This window comes from Apteryx rowi, unplaced genomic scaffold (assembly GCF_003343035.1).
Source record: "Apteryx rowi isolate R43461 unplaced genomic scaffold, aptRow1 scaffold_388, whole genome shotgun sequence".
Taxonomy (NCBI): Eukaryota; Metazoa; Chordata; class Aves; order Apterygiformes; family Apterygidae; genus Apteryx; species Apteryx rowi.
Genome location: NW_020450396.1, coordinates 761,927 through 780,615, shown reverse-complemented (window position 1 = coordinate 780,615; position 18,689 = coordinate 761,927). Strand labels below are relative to the sequence as shown.

The 18,689-nt window shown below is 37.5% G+C and overlaps 1 protein-coding gene across 1 annotated transcript in view; it reads left to right on the top strand.

The window, feature by feature from the left end:
• The first annotated feature begins 578 nt into the window (after positions 1–578).
• ZNF804B (zinc finger protein 804B) overlaps positions 579–18,689 on the top strand; it is a 36,425-nt gene continuing 18,314 nt past the window's right edge. The window contains exons 1-2 of the mRNA XM_026074402.1: positions 579–656; positions 6,840–6,983. Coding sequence (XP_025930187.1) covers positions 579–656; positions 6,840–6,983 — 222 coding nt within the window. The remainder of the gene's footprint in view (positions 657–6,839; positions 6,984–18,689) is intronic.

Genomic DNA, 18,689 nt, shown 5'->3' with positions numbered 1-18,689 from the left:
AATAAGGGGAAAAATATGGACTTACTCTGGGGTGTTTGAAAAATGTACTCCATATTCACAATGAGGATTTCTAGTACTCTTATATTTCACTTATAAAGTTGGAAAAAGTGTTTAGAAAGACTCAAATAAGCACAAGCCCCTTATAAAATTACCAGAAGAAGTCACGTGTCTTAGATTATATAGGATTTGATGAAGATCTGAATACAGTAGCCCTGCTGGTGTTTTCCTTCAAATTCATATTTTCTATAAAGCTGATTCTGCTTTAGCATTGCCTATTCTAATACCAAATAAGTTAGGAATAGGCTTACGACTCCTTAAAGTAACAGCTCTCTGATAGATCTGACCCATTAGTTCCAGCAGGTTTGTACTCCAAAAGGCATGTAGGACCTACTAAAAGCATTTCACTTCTCAGGGCTCAGCATTCTAGTAGCAAATGGAAGTGGATATAATTGGAAGTACTGCAGGAACAGCCTGAGTGTGAAAAATATTAAGATCTATTTGTTTGGAGAAGTTGGGAGCTGCCTTCTATAAGTCAGCAGAGAATGACAGTATTGCTGTTTCTGAAAAAGAATAAAAAGATGCCTTTACAGATAAATGCGGATAATTCTGTAACTCCTCGCAGAAACTGTCGTAGAATTTTCATTGTGGATGGCAGAGTATGTGTGGGGCAAATGAAAATGGTCCGTATCGTTGACTTCTCCTGAAATCAGTTCCAGGATAGGATAGAGATGTGCAGAACGCCCTAGGGATACCCACCAAGGTGAGAATGTGTATTTAGAATGAACCAAGAGGCTGCCAACACGAAGGCACATGTGATATTGTGGTGTACTATCCACGCTTCACACCTGCTAAAAGTAGATATCGAATGCAGCTGACCAAAGTCACCTGCTTTTCATTCTGCCCCCACTGCTAAACTTCCCTAGCAAATTCTTTAGTTGACAGAACAGTCTTCTCCAGAGAATAGAAAAGGGAGCATTTGGGCACTAGGTCACTGACTGAACCATCCTGATGTTCACTTGCATATCCTAATATGGGCCATTTGCATTGTTCTCAAGTTTCATATTGCACACAAGTACTTTGACTACTTCCTGCATTCTGTCACTTGCCTGCTGAGTTTGAGAGATCTTTCTTGATATATTGTGCTATTGCTGCAGAAGGAAAGACAGAAGGGGCATAAAAGTCATCTGCAGTTATCCCAAGAAGTGTTGAACAAGCAAGCTTTAGTCTGGGCACCTGGATTGAAACAGAAGTCCTACAGTTGCTGTCTGCACCCTTCCATGTGCAGGTCCTGACCACCCAGAGATCTGCTGTACCAGCCCAGACATTTCTACAAATTTCCCCCCAAAAGCCCTSCTATTTACAAGAGTGTTCACCTGCAAACTCCAATAAAAATATGGATTACAAACTGCAATCCAATTTGCCTAATTTAAGTACATAACTCACAATTTCTTAAACCTCTTATCCTTACTGTTCTGCTCAAGGGTCTCCCAAGTATGTCTATATCTTTCTCAAAATGTGGGGACCAAAACTGCCTCAGACATGGGCTATATCTACACTTCTAATTGTATCTGCCCCAGCAAGCAGTTCTAGTCTCTCAGGCCCAGGATGTAGAATAGCTGTCAACCACGTTGCATCCCAGGGCAAACTGGCTATCTCCGTGCTGAGCCAAAGTCTCCTCAGGTTGTGGGATATACTCCTCTAGTCCTTAGAAGTAACTGATATGTTTGTTTTTATTTCAGTCTGTCTCAAATAATGTGAGGGCTGTGTTACAACCTGCCTGTGTACTCTATTTATGGCATGATGCGGCATGGCTTTTTATGGCATGTGAACATTGCATGCCTTGGGGAAGGCTATGAGATAGGGATGACTGAGCGCATGCTTGGTAGCTGTTGGGGGACTATCTAGGGCAGGGAGAGCCTGGTGAAATCTCATCCTTGCTGCCTATAGAGAGGTGGTTTCTGAACTGAATATTATCCCAGAACTGTGCTCAGCCTCATCTCCAAGGGAAGTAGCAAGTTTACTCGAAAATAAAAGCCAGGGAATGAGCTATCATACACAGAGTGGGGATGATGGAGGACGAGGTTCCAGGAGCCAAGTGATTTGATGGTGTAGATGTACCCAATAGTATTTTACAGCTGACATTTTACCGATACTGAATCAAGTGGAATCATTACCCTCAGCACCTTACATATAACACTACTATTAACATGTCAGACTGTGATTTGCCTTGACTTTCATTGTTGACTTTCATTTAATTTCTTTTACACTCTAACCTTCTGGACCTTTTCCCATGCCTTACTATTTATTCAGCTATACACAATATAGTATTTGTGAGTGTGATTTCCCCTTCCAAATCATAGCACTTGACACACATCCTTACAGAATTTTTATCTTGCTGATTTCAGACCATATCTTGAAATTATTACAGTCATTTTGAATCCCAATCCTGCCTTCTAAAGTGTTTGTACCTCCTGTACCTTTAATTAATGCAATTCATAGATTTCATACGTAATCATAGTTTATTGCATTTTCTAAGTCACTAATGAAAATATACCTAAAAATTCTCAGATGTAAAATACAATTCTGTAGCTTATTTATGTATATAGATATATTATATATACTTGTCCTACTTCTTCTTTATCCACTAGTCTGAGAAAAAAGAGGCACTTCAGTCATTGCAATAGCATTTAACGCTGGCACTCATATCTAGTCTGGTTCACAGGCTTATATTTAAGATAGGAAACAGCTCTGCTTGTGTCCCCAAAGAGGGAACAGTCCCTCACTTACTGAGCTCTGCATTTATGTAAGAGTTAGCTGTTCTGTTACTAATTTTGCATTACAATTTAGAAATAGGTGATGGAAAATGGGCTAATGATGTTATATTTTTTTCTCTATGTTCTATTACAAGCACTATGCATTTGTTCCACTATATTTGTAGTAATGCATGTGTTTATACAAAACTGCTTCTAAAAGTTTGACTATATCAAGTGACCTACTTTTCACCTTGATCCATTTGAACAGAGCAGATATATTTACTATCAATTCCTGAGGCAAGCAGTGTAGTATTGTTTTGTCTAGCTCAGCATGCTTTAATGGCTATGCAGTCTATTAAATATCTCTTACAGACTCTGGATTTAATAAATGATTTCTAATTGACTAGGTGTCACTGGCAACATTCTAGAAAACTCAGTTACATGGGATTTTTCATTGATTTTGCCTGTATTAGAAAATGAAATGTCAGATACCATTAATTGCATTCTCACAACAAGAAGCAAACTGCAAAAGTAACTGCTAAGTGAAAGTACTTCCAGTCTAATGCGCATAGAAGTATTCATTTTAAATGAATCCAATATATAAACATTTATTACTGTTATGTGCCTCTGCGGGCCAAAGCGATGTGAATGCAATTATGATCTATAATATGGAACCATTTTGCAGGTTTCTAGGAAAAAAATGAATCCAGTATATTCCACACTTATTTATCCTCATACAAAATATCATATGTGTCCAGCAATGCAGAAGGTGGTTAGCCCGCGGGTTTTAGCTCTTACCCACAATGACTGTCCCGTCACTGACATCGTCTTGCACTTGCTGTTACCTATTCATATCTCAAGCACAGCTCTGCTAATTTACATTGGCTTATAACTATACTCATTATTTATGCAGGCTACAAGGGGCATATGACCAGAATAAAGTCTATGAGAATGTGACAGACATATTCATAATCCTTAGTGGCTCCCAGTTCAAAATACTTGTTTTACCTCAGCAAGGTAAGAGAGGCCTGTAAAGCAGTCAGGCTTTTATGATCACCTATGTTTTCTACAGATGTAATTCTATATATTTTCTTTCACATGATCTCATTCATTGTACAAAAATTGACCACTGGTGCCTATAGTCCAAGGGAGATGATATTAGCAGTCTGGATGTGAAAATTCATTTGACTATGCACAATTTACTGTAGAGCTAGAAGTTCTAATGTCTTTGTAGAGAAAGAAAAGTCCATGACCTTTCTAAAGTATGTGATGTAGCATTCAATTTCCCTGCATCTGATCGATAAGCGAGCAGGAAATTATATCTTTTGCCATGGTAGACAAGCATAATTAAGCAATAAGGCAATGGAGGTAGTTGTGATTATCTTAGGATGCACCTGGGAGCTGCCTTGTTGCTATTTTAAAACATCTTTATGCTAAGGGAACTGTATTAATTTCTGCTGAGAAAGATAAAGTTGGCAGTTTGGAATGCTCATGAACAGCAGTTTCAGTTGTGCTTCACAGAGAATAATGCAGTGTGTTCACCCCAAACAATTAGGCTTCTCCTTCAACAGAAGCAAAGATGGAGCAGGCTGTAAACATTTAATTGACAGTTCAGAACCAAAAAAAAACCAATTATGCTTTTGCTGATTGCCAATAAGTGCAAAACTTATATTTTTACCAGTTTAGAATAAAAATATGTTGCCCCCAACACTTGACTTCCAGGGAAGGCATCTCTGCATAATGAATGCTATTGCATCCACATTCTAATTTATGCATTTTAATTATACCAAAGGCCCAGTGAATAATTAATGCTAGTAAAACAATGGGTCTGATGCATAAGCTGAAAAGTATCACTTTTTAATGGGCTTTGTAGATTTAAATAACTAATGAAAGCCATTTAACTATTTAATTGTGAGACTATTTCCCCCTAATACAACCAAGCATTAGCTACCACTATTGAGCAGCCTCTCAAGTGGAGAAATGAGTTAGTTCAGGCTACCTGTTTTTAGAAATGGCCAATCTGAGTGCACCATAGTCTACTAACCTACCTGAGCCACATGCATGCAGGGAGGGGATGTATTTGGATGTTTGCCCTGTGAGAGGGACTGATGTGTCATTGACATGACCTGTAAGATGGAAAATCAAAATTTCAGACACTCCTGTCTTCAGGTTGGTCAATTCATGCAATTTCCATGGGGAGATTTAGAAGTGAATATTAAGAAAGATAATAACACCTCTGGAGAGAGTTTCATCTCATCCTGAAATAGGTTTCTGAAATAGATGAAATAAATCACTGTTTGGTAGTGGCTATCATTTTGCTATTGCCTATGGAGGAAGCTTAGGATACTACCTTAAACCACACACCTAACTTCTAGACAGCTTAGTTTAGGTGAAGTTAATCTCACTAGAAATGCCATCCTCTAAATTACTGTGTGGGAAAAATCTAATGACATCTACTTGACAGCATCAAAGCCAGGGCAGATGTGAAGGACTTAGGCCAAAGAGTTGTCCGTTCTCATGCATCACACTAGCAGCCAACACCCCCCTGCATGGCCAAGTCTCAAACTCGAAACTTGTGACATTTGTTAAGAAAGTCCTTGGACTTCCCCTTTGGAAAAGCCCAAAGTGTGCCTTCCTGATGATCTTCCCTATAGCCGCTGCCTGGTCCCTGGATGACAGCTGGGCAGCGCAACCCAGGCAGCAGCGGGGTGTCCCAGCCACACGGTGTCTTGTCACACCATGGCTGAGCAAGCCTAGGCATGGCATGGGTATGCTCTGAGTGTGCAACACACCGGCTGATAAAACCCGGTGGATAAAACCCTGGTGGACACCAGACAGCACTAACTGCGTAGCATGGGAAGTCTGGTAGAAAAAATATCCCTTTCTTTAAGCAAGTAAAATGATATAGCTCATGATGAATTACTGCAATCCCTGGCAATAGATGACATGCACTCCAGTAATATCAACTTGTCAAAGTGAATATAAAATGAATTACTTTTATCAACTTTTTGATTCATGTTTTCCATGACAGAAGTTTGCTTTTTAAAACATTTAAGAAAGTTTAATAATAATAAATAATAATATAAAGAAGGGATTTTAAAAGAAATAAAATTGTTAAAGGCTGCTGACAATTTTGAATATGAGGCCCCTCATTTAGGTGCAGTGGAGTTAGTAAATTTTGGTTCCTACGCTTTAGGCTTTCTCTGTGTACCTAATATATATAGAAAATAGAGTATTGGACTCTCCCATACAACTGCCTGAGGCCTTAAGGAGAGATGGAGGAGAAATACTGAGAAACCAGTTATGTTCTCCCTTCTTCAGCTGTGTTTTCCTGAGACTGGACATTTTCTCCATCCACTAGAGCACCGCAAGAGCTGTTCTAGTGTACAGGGGGGGTTACAGTCTGTGCAGGGCAGTGAGGCAGTTAAATCCCACAGGAGCGTGGTGCCAGTCGGCCGACATGTCCCCTTGTGCCGGCCCCAGGGAAGGGACAGGACGGCCCTCAAATGCTCGTGCTAGGGTTGCCATGCCCCACGGGAAATCCCTGCCAGCTGCATCCAGCTGTTGTCCAGCCCTGCTGAATATTTCATATGGCACAGAAGCAGACCACAAAAGAAATCTGTCTTAATATCTATGTAACTACAGTTTCTTTCTTCCAAGCAATGATAACTGAAAGAGCCGACACAGCAGAGTGTAAACTGAAAGTGCTGGAGCGACTGATAGACTAACCCTGCATGCACCTACCTGGTGATTTATCTATTCTTAACTATTCACCTCTCCCAGCGAGGGAGCTACTCGATGTAGTGTTGGTATTCCTCTGGGCCTCATTCCTCTCTGCTTTGTTTTGCACGGTACCTCAAACAAGTAGTAAGAATAATTATTCAAGAAATAATAGAAATATTTTATTAAATCTAACTTAAGACCAAAACCTCCTCAGAGTGTATTTTGATATTAGGATGGAGTCCAGTGAATTAGTTGTGCTTGTGCTGTTCAATATAGTATTTTTAATGTGGATGACAAAATAGCTAACAAAGCACGAGCTCAGGATCCATATCAAAGCATGTCCCTTTGCTTGTGCCTTTGCAGGACTATGCTGAGAAGGAGAAAGCAGCAGCAAAGGCTCTGGAGGATGTGAAGGCTAACTTCTACTGTGAACTCTGCGACAAGCAGTACCACAAGCACCAGGAATTTGACAACCACATCAATTCTTATGACCATGCTCACAAGCAGGTAAACCTGAAAAATGTCCATGAGTGTTCCAATAGTTTGTCTTCCTTTTCTTCTGATTGTGGAAGGTTTCTAAATTCATTCAAGTAGCAGACAAGTTGATATCTGATACTTTCAACTTTAACATACTATTTTTTCATTGAAATCAAGTGTGAATTATTCCTTGTTTTCCTCTTCAGCACAATTTATTTTAAGCCCCCTTTGACTGAAAGATCAGTGTCTATAGTTTTAGATAAGGGCTCAATACTGATAGTTGCACTGAATTTGACATATTTAAATGTGAAGTTACCTATAAATGAGAGGGAGGAGGAAGGATGACTTCCTCAAATAACCAGGTCCCTCTTTTAGATTCAGAAGGCAAATGATCATGCTGTTTCAAGCTCGTCAGGCTCTTTCAAGGGTAGAAAAGCAGTTTATTTTTTTTTAAAGCATATGTTTCTGAATTTGAAATCCATGTCTTATAATGTTTCTCAGTGGAATACATTTTACCTTGCATGCAGAATGTAATACAAAATAACAGCTGCTGCTACTGTACAACATGACATTGCATTCTTGGGAAAAGATAATAGTTGCTAATTATTTATCATCATTTTTGTACCAGTTTAATCAGTGCTATATATGGTAAACATATCCTACCCACATATGCCTCCTATCCTGCTATGTCTGCTTCCTACATCTTATTTTTCCTCTGATTTTAACAAAATCCATGTTTCACCTGGTATCATGGAAGAAAAATTCAATTAATTCATGTAAACATGTCAGAAAATGATTTGCAAAGTCCAGGAATGATCATTTCTGCACCTCTGATATAACAGAGTCTTACACGTAAGAAGTTAGAACATATAAGACAATTCCAAAGCTGTATGTATTTGCTTTTTTTTCTACTAACATTTAGAGCTGTTGCACAGTTCACATTCTCATGCATTTGTGGGCCTGCACAGAAACCCTCCATGGGAATTTCATTGCTTATCCCCAGCCTCACRGAGATGGGCTTGTACCAACTTTGGCTAAGCATGAACAGGGCAAAAACTGCAAGGTCCTTTACAAGTTCATGGCCATTTGTTCTGTTTTGCAGCATATAACATACTCTTGATAATGGATATCCTATGCTGTTCTTGTTTTGTATGATACTGTTCTCTTATACCTCTGCTGTATTGAGCCTGTGTACACACACTCACATTTACACACGAGTCTACTAAAATTTTTTCTCTTGAGCTTGCCACCAGCTGAAAAACATTCAAGCTGCTCATGTATTAATGTCTTCTAGGTGATCAGACTTCTGGGTATGCAGTGGTCAGGGTCTACTTTGAAAATATATGAATCATTTAGAAACTGCAGGTATTTATTTCCCAGGACTAGAAATACTAAATGTGGAGTACAAAGAGCAGCGCTAAAGGCAAAACGCACGCTCACTGAAAGCAATCTTACTGTTTTTTATAGCATTATAAAGGATGTAAATCAGGCTGGATTTTTCTCTGTGCATCTCTCACAGCACTGCATTAATGAATTGGCCAGGGTCTGCCCAGCAGTCATGCTGAGCCATGCTGCTGTATTCAACCCACCCAGAGTCAGCTATACATGGATGTAAATCGGACCTGTTTTTCCCATCGCTCCCAAACCAGAGCTAAATTCCTCTAATGTATTTATGTATTAAACCAACAGCAATTCCTTGCATCACCACTCTTAATTAATCTATAAAAATGGTTGTAATAATACAAACCAAATACATTTCCAGTTGCCAAACATGTGACTCTAATCCATGTAAATCCCCGTTTGCTGCACAAAGAATTTTTTTCACCCTTCAGCCTTTTGCCTACTTGTAAGAGATGCATCTGAACTCAAGTGGATCCACTCCTGCCTTTTCCTCTTCCCCCCACCCCCCATCGTGGAGACCAGCTTATGCAAAATAAAACAGCCTTTTTGATGCACCATCTATGTTTGGGTTGTTGGGTAGGGGAGGGTTTGGCAGCTTTTCATCACAAAAGGGAATGTTTAAGTAACAAAACCCCCTTTAGTTTTCAGGTAAATTCAGTACTCTAAAAGCTGCGATACTGATGGTACTGCAAACTCACAGTCTGCATGGAAATGCAGGACACATACAGAATATCAACTGGCAGTAGGAGCTCACCCCATCCTGGCCTTTCAGATGTAGTTCAGAAGCTCAGTTAGATGGGAATTAGCTAGCTATCCTCCAGGTGTGAGAGGGCAATTCAGTCTTTTCTCCCCACTCRCTTCTTGACTACTCAGCCAAATCTGGCAACAGCATTAGTTTGCCTCGAGGAATAGTGTGGATGCAACCTTTTCTCTGACTTTTGTGACAGGTCACAGAAGGACCTTTATTCTTCTTACTTTTATTGAAGTAATCTTAAAAGAAAACAACTTAATTTACTGTTCCCTGTGTTTTTGGTTAGTGAAGTTTCAAAATGTTTATTCTGGGAAGTATAGTAGCCACAAGAAAATCTTTCTCCTAAAGTATGATTTTTCTTTCCCACCAGAAATTTGAGGGTACCTCAGTTAATCCTTTAGTCATCTGTATGGACATGCCCTGACCAAGATTCTTCTAATACAGGATATACTGAAATGAGGGACTCTTTATATCTCAGTAACAATATATTGTAGTTCTTCCCATCTAATTTCTTATCTAAATGCTACTACTTAGAAATTTCTATCAAAGTAACAATGCTAAGTAGAGAAGATGGGTAAGTAAAAGCAGAAAGAATAGTGCAGTGAGTACTTTGTCACAGGCCTTTTGTTTCTCTTCCACAGGAAACTGATTTTATTCAATGAATTATGATTCCAATCTCCCACTACTATGGTTTTCTAAAATTAATTTTGTGATCCATTTTCTTATCTATGATTTCAACCAGTTGTGAAAGTGGGAAGTGCTGAACCTTGGACCTAACAGGCGGCATGAGAATCACTGCCTTCCTTGTCCCTAGAGGACTGCAAAATGTTGTGATCACAATCTGGCCTTGTTTGCATAACTAGTCTTTCTACTGGATTACATTGTTCTCAAGCAGTATACTCTTTTTCTCTAAATAGATGTATATATGTACTCAAATGTATATACACATTGCATATATACTACACATGTATAGATACTACATGTATATACATACAAGTATACACACATATGTATATGGAAAAACTTTGACAGAAAATTTTCTGAACCACAGGTCCTTTAAGATCATCTGTGCCTATATTTTTATTCTCTTCTAACACTAAAATGCCCCTGGAGGGGGATCTAATACTTTTATGTGCCATTAAGTAATTTTGACTCAGTATTAAGCAGCTCTTATTCCTTTGGCTGTCTTGACAGCGTTAGTCTTAATTAATGTTGCCAACATATTCCCCGCTGCACTACTCTATAATCATTTTTGTGATATTACCTCTTCTTGGGGATAGATAGTGCAAGTCTGGATAAAGTGAACCTGCAAACTCTGAGTAGAAGTCTTCCCTCCCACCCAGCTTTACATGGGCTGCCTGTGTTAAGTCTACAATAATTAGCTAATACTACAACAAGGTTGGGGCTGAGATAGCAGGTGACTTCACTGAGAACATGCTCATTCACTGTGCCTGGATCTTTTATCATCACGTAGCCAGCTGCATGCATGTCTCCCTGGCCCAGCACATACCAGCTAACTCGCTTGAAATCAGCTGCTTTTTTCTTCTGTTTTTTTCTTCTTTTGCTGTGAAATCTGTGACTTTATAAAGACCTGGGCAACAGTCATGGACAGTTGCACATTTGATAAACCCACTGTATCTCTCATGGAGTGTCAAGGTGAATGATGCTTGCTATCACTTGTTCTCAGTGCTCTTTGCGAAAAAAGAAAAAAAAGTTGACTGCATTTTAACTGATTACCTTGGCTCTATAGAAAATCTCTGAACACTAGAGAGGACAAGAGTCCTGGTGTGATTTTGTTGAAAAAATGATTAGCATGTAGATAATCAATATAGGCTGCTGCCTGAAAATGTAATACATGTGAATGTATACTACATTACATGCTAAGCTGAAAATAATATGGGAGTATAGAGCTTTTAACAGGATTGTTAAGTCACTTGCATTAATAAAAGGAAACCAAATCTGGGCAGAGATGTCTATTTGGTTAATGTTATTAAATGGAATCTTTTAATACCTCCAGGTAATTCATATCACTCATCCATTCACTTATTGTGGAAGTACCTGGAGCTTTCCATTTTTGTAGAAATAATCCTTAGCAATCAGCAAGGCTCTTAGATGTCAGCAAAGGAGAAAATCACAAATCTGTTCCATATACTGCAATATAATAATAATGATAATAATAATAATGGAAATAAGCAGCTAAGAAAAACAGGACTGTATTGCCATCTTGGGGTTTCTGATGACAAAACAGGTATTTTGGTTTTGTTGTCAAAATTTAGAGATACAGTTAAATACATCATATTCGTGCATATGAAAAAATATCTGAATTTCAGTGTTCTTGAAACACGCGGTACTTTAAATTAGGTGAGCAGAACATTCAGCCTACCATTGTTTACATATAGATACCTGTATCGTAGTATTTATACCCACGCGTGCTAGCACTTGGGCACATTTTCTGCATGAAAGTCTGACCTGGTGTGTACAGCTGTGGGCACATGCCATAAAGCCTCTGAGGTGCTTGTGGATTTAAACTCTAATTCAGGCAGAGGTTTAGCTACTGTTAAACATCAAAGCTAGCATATATGCTTACATTTTAGCTAGTGTTGCATCTACCACCTAGAAAATGCACAGGTAAGTAAACACAGAGATAGCTCCAGAAATGAGTGTACCACTGAGATTTTGTTCGTTCATCTGTTGGGTGTTTTTTTCTAGTAGCTGCATGTTTATTGTTTATTTTGGCTCTTGGGTACAGCTTTCCAATTAACCAAATAATTTTAATTTGGAGGAAAGGAACCTGGTTTGGCAGTATCCAAGAGATTTCACTTTGGGATCTGGGAGCTAAGGCAAATGCAGCAGCATCGAGAAACTTTCTTCCAGACAAAGTATCATTTATTTAGCTATAAAAGCATAAATGAAGAGTGCTACCCCAGCATGAAGCTCTGTGACTAGGCATGCTTATGCAGTCTTTGTTTTCCCCTCAAGGCATAGGTGGACCCACTGTTCTTCTTGTACTCCCACATGGACGAGGTTAAAGTCTGTCACTGCAGACCCTGCTTCTGTTTCCCTGCTTCAGGACACTGGCCATTAAGAATTGCAGCTTTTGTAAGGCCCTGGAGTATTCACTGCCTGTGTCCTCCACAGGAAACAGCCGGAACAGCAGAAGAGCTCAGCGTTTCTTGCTCTCAGTGAGAGGCGCTGTCTGCAGCCATTGGCATTTCCTTCCTGTAACCTTGGAAGAATTATCTTAGATTGATGCTTGTTAAGAGATACACACACATTTTTTAGAACATTTTCACATTCTTCACATCTCTTGTAAGAAAGATGGAACCATAATTCTATTAAAGATATGATATAGTAGTAGAGCAATGTAAAGTATGGTATGATGTTAATACCTTTAAGAGCTTCTCAGATTTCCCCACAAATTATTCTTTAATTTCAGTGAAATACCTTTTTATTTTTAGCATTAGACAAATCTATTTCCAGTTAATGTTTTAACTATCACTGTTAGAGAATTCTTTAGAATGACCATGAGTGGATGCATACCCTTGTCAGACACTTCTGCTTCATCATCACATTTATTTTATCTTCAGTATTATTGTTTTTTGATACTGAAGGGTTCCTTTAACTTTTATTTTCTTCATTATTCTACCGTACACATACTGATTCAATTTTTTTCTGCTCTTTCCTTTTAAGTACATCTTTTTCTTCCCTTAGAAACAGTACGCTCTTTACATTTCTGGCATCAATCTTGTTTTCTTTCATGTGAAAACCTAAGCTGGAAGCAAAGAATTCATTTCTATAATCTGTCCTATCATTTCTGTATCTTGTTGCCTTAAAGTTACAATGTTCTTTTGCTTGCTCTGAAACCAACAATTTTCTTGTCATTACTTATGCCTTAATACAGTCTGTAATTTCTGTTACAGCTTTACATTTTCTTAATTTCTTATACATGCATTTTGCAGTTCCCTATGTTGCTGGTGTGTCTAGTGCTTGGTCACTTTCTTTGGCTCTTCTCAGATTTGTGTGTTCTTGCTCATCCTTGCAAAAAATGACTTTTGCTCCTACTGAAACTGTCCCTAAAGAACAGGCTGGTACAAGCCTTCAGGTTTTTGATAGTTTCCATTTTCTCATGCTGCCTTTTCCATAATTGCTTTAACAAGTTCCTCTCGTTCTTTCAGAATTCGTTCTTGTGAATTAACTCCCTTTTGTACTTAAATGAGTTTTGATTACAGACTAGATTGTCCTGTAGTTTGGATTGTTAGATGCAGAACTTGCAGGGATGCCTATAATTAAAATTTCCACCACTCTGCGTTTTAAGATGCAGGTTTTGGTTGCTCTCAGAGTTTGGGCTGAACTTTTCTTTCCAGGCTGTCAGCTTTAGTAAATTACAGAAAAAATATAATATATTTGGAAAGTCAAACATAAAGAAGCGACAAGGCACCAGGATTAATACTGTTTGGTCAATCTAATTTGATACTTTTATGCATTTAATTTTTGATACGCTTTTTAATCACAGGGTTGCATGTTGTTTTCCCTAAGAAAAATTCCCTGACTTAGTATAGAAGACCATACTCAAGAAAGGATTCAGTCTTTTGCGGGGGGTGAAGATGTTGCCTGCAAAAGAACTGATGACGTGGAAAGAAGGAGAAATAGAAGGATAGGAAGAAGCAGGTTTTGGAAGCAATTATGGGAATGGGTGTAGTGGACAGAGAGAAAGAAATGTCAAGAACAAAAAGCCATAGAAGTATCACTGTGAAATTAGAAGACAAAATGAAAGTTATGTATGAGAAAAGGAAAAAAACAAGAAGATACAGGAGGAAGGGCCTGGAGAAATAGTCTATAAGTAGGAGGGAATACCAGCAGAGTAAAGCTCAGGAGGAGACAGAAAGGAGACAGAAACAGCTTCTAATGTCAGTCACAGACATGGAAGCACTTACAGCTGAGGAACTGGGTGAATCAACCAGATATGATATATGAAAATTAGAGGGTGTTTTGAAAGCTAATTCTGTTAACAAAAACACCTCAGACATTATAGTGGCACAAAAACGTTGTTTTGTATATTGAAAATCATAAAAAGGGACTTACGTGATATCCAAAATCTTTGGGATCTGAAAAAAAAAGAATAAAATGTCTAATACTGTGGCTTATGTGCAATTCCATCTGTTACTGCTGATAGATGGTATAAGATCATAGTAGTCCATTTTCTTGGCTCGAACACTTCTTTCACTTAGAAATAGGGAAATCCTGCCTTTCTTAAAGCATCCTTGCACCACATCTGCTGTGGTTCAAAGTACCTGCAATCCAGTATCTTTGAAATGCTGAAGTAGCGATGCACTGAAACAATCGGGTTGTGTCACATCACAGAAACTGATGTAACTAAAGGCAACATAAAGCAATACAGCATTTAAGCAAAGGAGCAGCACACAGCATATAGTATGATAATTCTATGGTGTCACTGTGTTAAACAAGCATTTATTCTGCCAATTCAAAGTGATCTTAAAATGAATATCCAGTTTGTAATATCATGCAATATTTTCTTAAATGTTATGAGAGGAGGCTTGTATTTATAACTATGTTAGAGATGTTTCAACTGCACATTACGGCAAGTGCATGTACCACAGTAGTTCCAGAGTAGCAGGAGCAACATTATCAAATACCACTGAGCACTGTCTGGTGATTGGGCATGACTTGAGGCAGCCGATGCTAGAGAAATGTCACCATAAACAATTCTTTATTTTAAATTTTACAAATCTGTGCAGGTCAGTGGTCCTTGTTAAGAACTCCTGCACCTGCTGCCCTGCAAATGCTTTGCTGTTTTCTCATTACTCAGTGATAACACAAATAAATTAGCAGTATTCATTCTTGTAAAATAGCATGTTGCTTAGAATAATGAACTTCCTTTATAATCATTAGTACTTAAAAAAATCTCTTGCAAATAATGCAGAGCTTCTTTTAAATGTAATGTCTAGATAAGCTAAATTGTTAAATGCTAGATGCTATGGAATTACATTTGGTACTCTTTAGAATGAATGCTAATTAACATGTAAATTAGCAATTTAACCCTCTTTAAATTGGAAAAAAACCCACGGGACACTTAATTTCATAGTTGTTAATAATGGTCCAATGACTGCAAGGTATTTCTTAATTTCTTATTTCATTATATAAGGAATTACGGAAGTGTATTATCAAATTTTGGCATTTAAGACATAGCAATAACCAGAATGTCTGTTAGAGGAAGTTCTCTACATTAATGCTTGTGTTATTGTCCTTTCCATTCTTCTGAGAGGGTACACATTTTAATTACCAAAGTTCTATAACTTATTTTTCAAGTAGGAGGAATGGTTGATGCAATGTAATGAGTTCAATGTAATGAATTGCTTGTTGAAACAAGCAAGGACTCTGAAGGGTTAGATTTGTAAAAAAACAATGATGCCAAACTCCAGACTAAATAATCACTAACAGGAAATTCTGCTCAAGAATATCAGTTTGGGATTTGAGTTTTGCGTAATAATTCCCCACCTGGAACACAAAGAATCGTATTCTTACTTAATTAGATTTTGACAGAAGGTGCAGTAAATCTGGTTGAAACTCAACATTTCTGATTGAAGGAATATTCCAGTGTTTCAAACTTTGCTTCCATTTCAAACGTGTACAAGGCAAAAATTCTCAAAAACAAGTCAATTCTATTCTGACTTACTTTACATGGTAATTACAATATAATATAAATTCAAATAAATTTGAAACAAAAAGACTTTCTGAAACATTCCATTCCAATAAAATGAAACAATATTTTGACCCTATCAAACCTCTTTTTCATACTGCGTAAAAAAGAAGTGATTGAAATCAACATGTTCCTCTTTGGTTCTCCATTATGAAATGCTAATAAATGCAGCATATAGGATATTACTTAAATAAATGGGATAAACATGAATAACCTAAATATTTATATTTTGATTATCATTCTTGTTTTCAGTTAACCTCTATGACAGTCATAATGAAGTTTTATCTGTTTTATTTAATGGGCAAGATGAATTATATTGGGCTTTGCTGCTCTTTTTTTCCCAAAGTCTGTATTTAGAAGTCTCTCTTCCATTTTTTAAATGTCAACAATAGGGACAAAAGCAACAGAGCTAAGCAGGATGTCTTCTACCTACTTCTATGTTAAATGTTACCGCTCATGTAAAAATGGCTAATCACCATGCACTAAGAAGAACTGTGCAAGGCTGAAGACAAACGTACAAGTGTGTTCCCTGTACCAAGATTCAGAAGACTGGCAACCGTTAGGTAGTGTTCCTTATGGGCTACGTAGTTTGCACATTTTTTAGTGAAACCACTGGATTTGGAATAATTGATGTCATCTTAAGGTTATACTCTACAAGTCTTGTTTCAAACAGTTAGGTGATAGGGACAAAAGCTTCGAGATGCCGTGATCCTSTCTGATTACTGTCCATTCACAAATACTTTCATTCTTATCTGTGGAGTGACTTGTAGAATGAGGTGCTATTCCACAAGATCAAGGAACCTCTTGTGCAGTTTATAACACATCCATGCATATCTTACCTGGACCAATTTTCTGTCTCAGTCAGCTTTTGGAAGTACCGTGCAATTGACTTCGCTAGCAAAATTCTATACCCTTAAATGCTAACAGAAAAATTAATTTTCTGTCAGCTTCTCCAAAACTTTTAAACAGTGCTGCTCTCTTACTCATATCTTTCCCTTATCTGGAGAGAGAATAATTCTTCTAATCCCACTGGCATCCACAAAGGTATATCTGGCCCTACAACATCTGTTTGGAATCTGCATCTATTATATTTTTGTTCATTTTTGACCATCTGTACCTTCCATGCAGTAATTAACATGCAAGAATGTAGCTGCATAATTGATTCCTGTGGAGCTTTAAAGTCATGCTCATCAACTATGTTTGTGTTTGAGGAAATGTACAATGTACCTTTAATGTCTTTAAGGGGTATTTATAGCAGAAACAAATATTTAAAAGCAAAACAGAAACATAGCTGTGCATCACCAAGATAGCAATGAATATGGTGGGATTAGTCATTTATTACCCATACTTAGTTAAAAGCATTAATTAACATCTTTTAGCGTGTCTCCGAGGGAAAAAATAAAGAAGGTAACCCAGACTAATTTTCATTTCACTGCTTTAGCAATTTCATAATAATTAGAATCCACCAGGAACCATTAAAAAAGATGAGGGCTCTTTAAGCACCTTCTCAGGCTAATTTGCAAGGGAGTATCTAGAGAAATGTAAATGACGTTCATGTCATACTAAACAAATATATTATCACAGGTGATGGAACAGTAAAAACTGAATGTCTCCTCAACAAAAACTGACAACCAAACACTTTTTCTACCAGGAAATGCTATTTTTAAAGCAGACCATTTTGTGGGAATGTGATGAGTTCAGCAGCATTTTTCAGGGGAAAGTTTCACATGATTTAGTTTCAACCAGGTTGAAATGGTTCATAAAGATTGAAATACTTTGTTTCAGCAGAGTTACTTTTAAAAATATTTTAAAATATTAATTGTAATATATGCACATATTACATTTGCTATTCTTCAGATAGAAAAAGCAGGATGAAAATTATAACTCTAAGGCATTATGACTCTTCGCTATTTAGATGAATTGACACCAAGTGGAAACACTTGAAATTTTCATTTCATGGTAAGTTTCAAATATTTATTTTTCCCAGGAATAATAAAAAATAAATAAATCCCAAATGTCAAGATTTCCTACAGAGTAAAAAATCTGGTTTCTTGAACAGGAGTGTAACGTATAGAGCAACTGATGAAAAACCCTGGAACTCCATCGGAGACTTTCTGCTTGTAATTACAGTTTGTCTACTTATTTTCATATGTTAGCGTGTTGGAGGAGTCTTCGCTCTGCTTCCATTTAAACAGACACTTTCAAATAGCGATGTTTAAAAATGCTCTGTATTCATGCTCTCCATTAAGGATCTGTGGCATTCTGCAAGATAATAAATCTTAACCAGCAAAAACAGTATAACGTATTGCTTGTACTGTGAACCTGCCTCGAATCTCCAGTCTTAGATAAGGATCTGATTGTGTTAGGTACTATAAGAATATCAACTCATGATTATAGAAAAATTATTGGATAAAGTAATAACATGTTTAGGGGTAAAATAATATAATTTATTAAATTACACAGTTAACAATATTTGTCTGTAAAAACTACTGACTAAAAGGTATACCATAATTTTTACACTTTACAGGGGAGCCAGACTATTCAAATTAATCTCCTCTTGTTCTTTACTTTAAAGAAAAATTCAGTGTTCTCAAGAGCTCCTAATGACCATCTTTTCTGAGCTCTGCAGTTACTTTCATATCATTTGAGCCTGGGTTGCACCAGGAATTCAATTCATCCAGGTAATTACGGCTCTCAATAGCCCAGGACAGATTCTGATTCCCTTTAGCATTTTGAAATTTAGCATAGCATAATCCCTGATGTGCAACACAATATCCCTATGCTTGGTTAATAAACAAAATGAAGATTCTGGCCTGGAATTTGAAAATAATCATAAATTGGACCCGCATACATGCAATACAGCAAG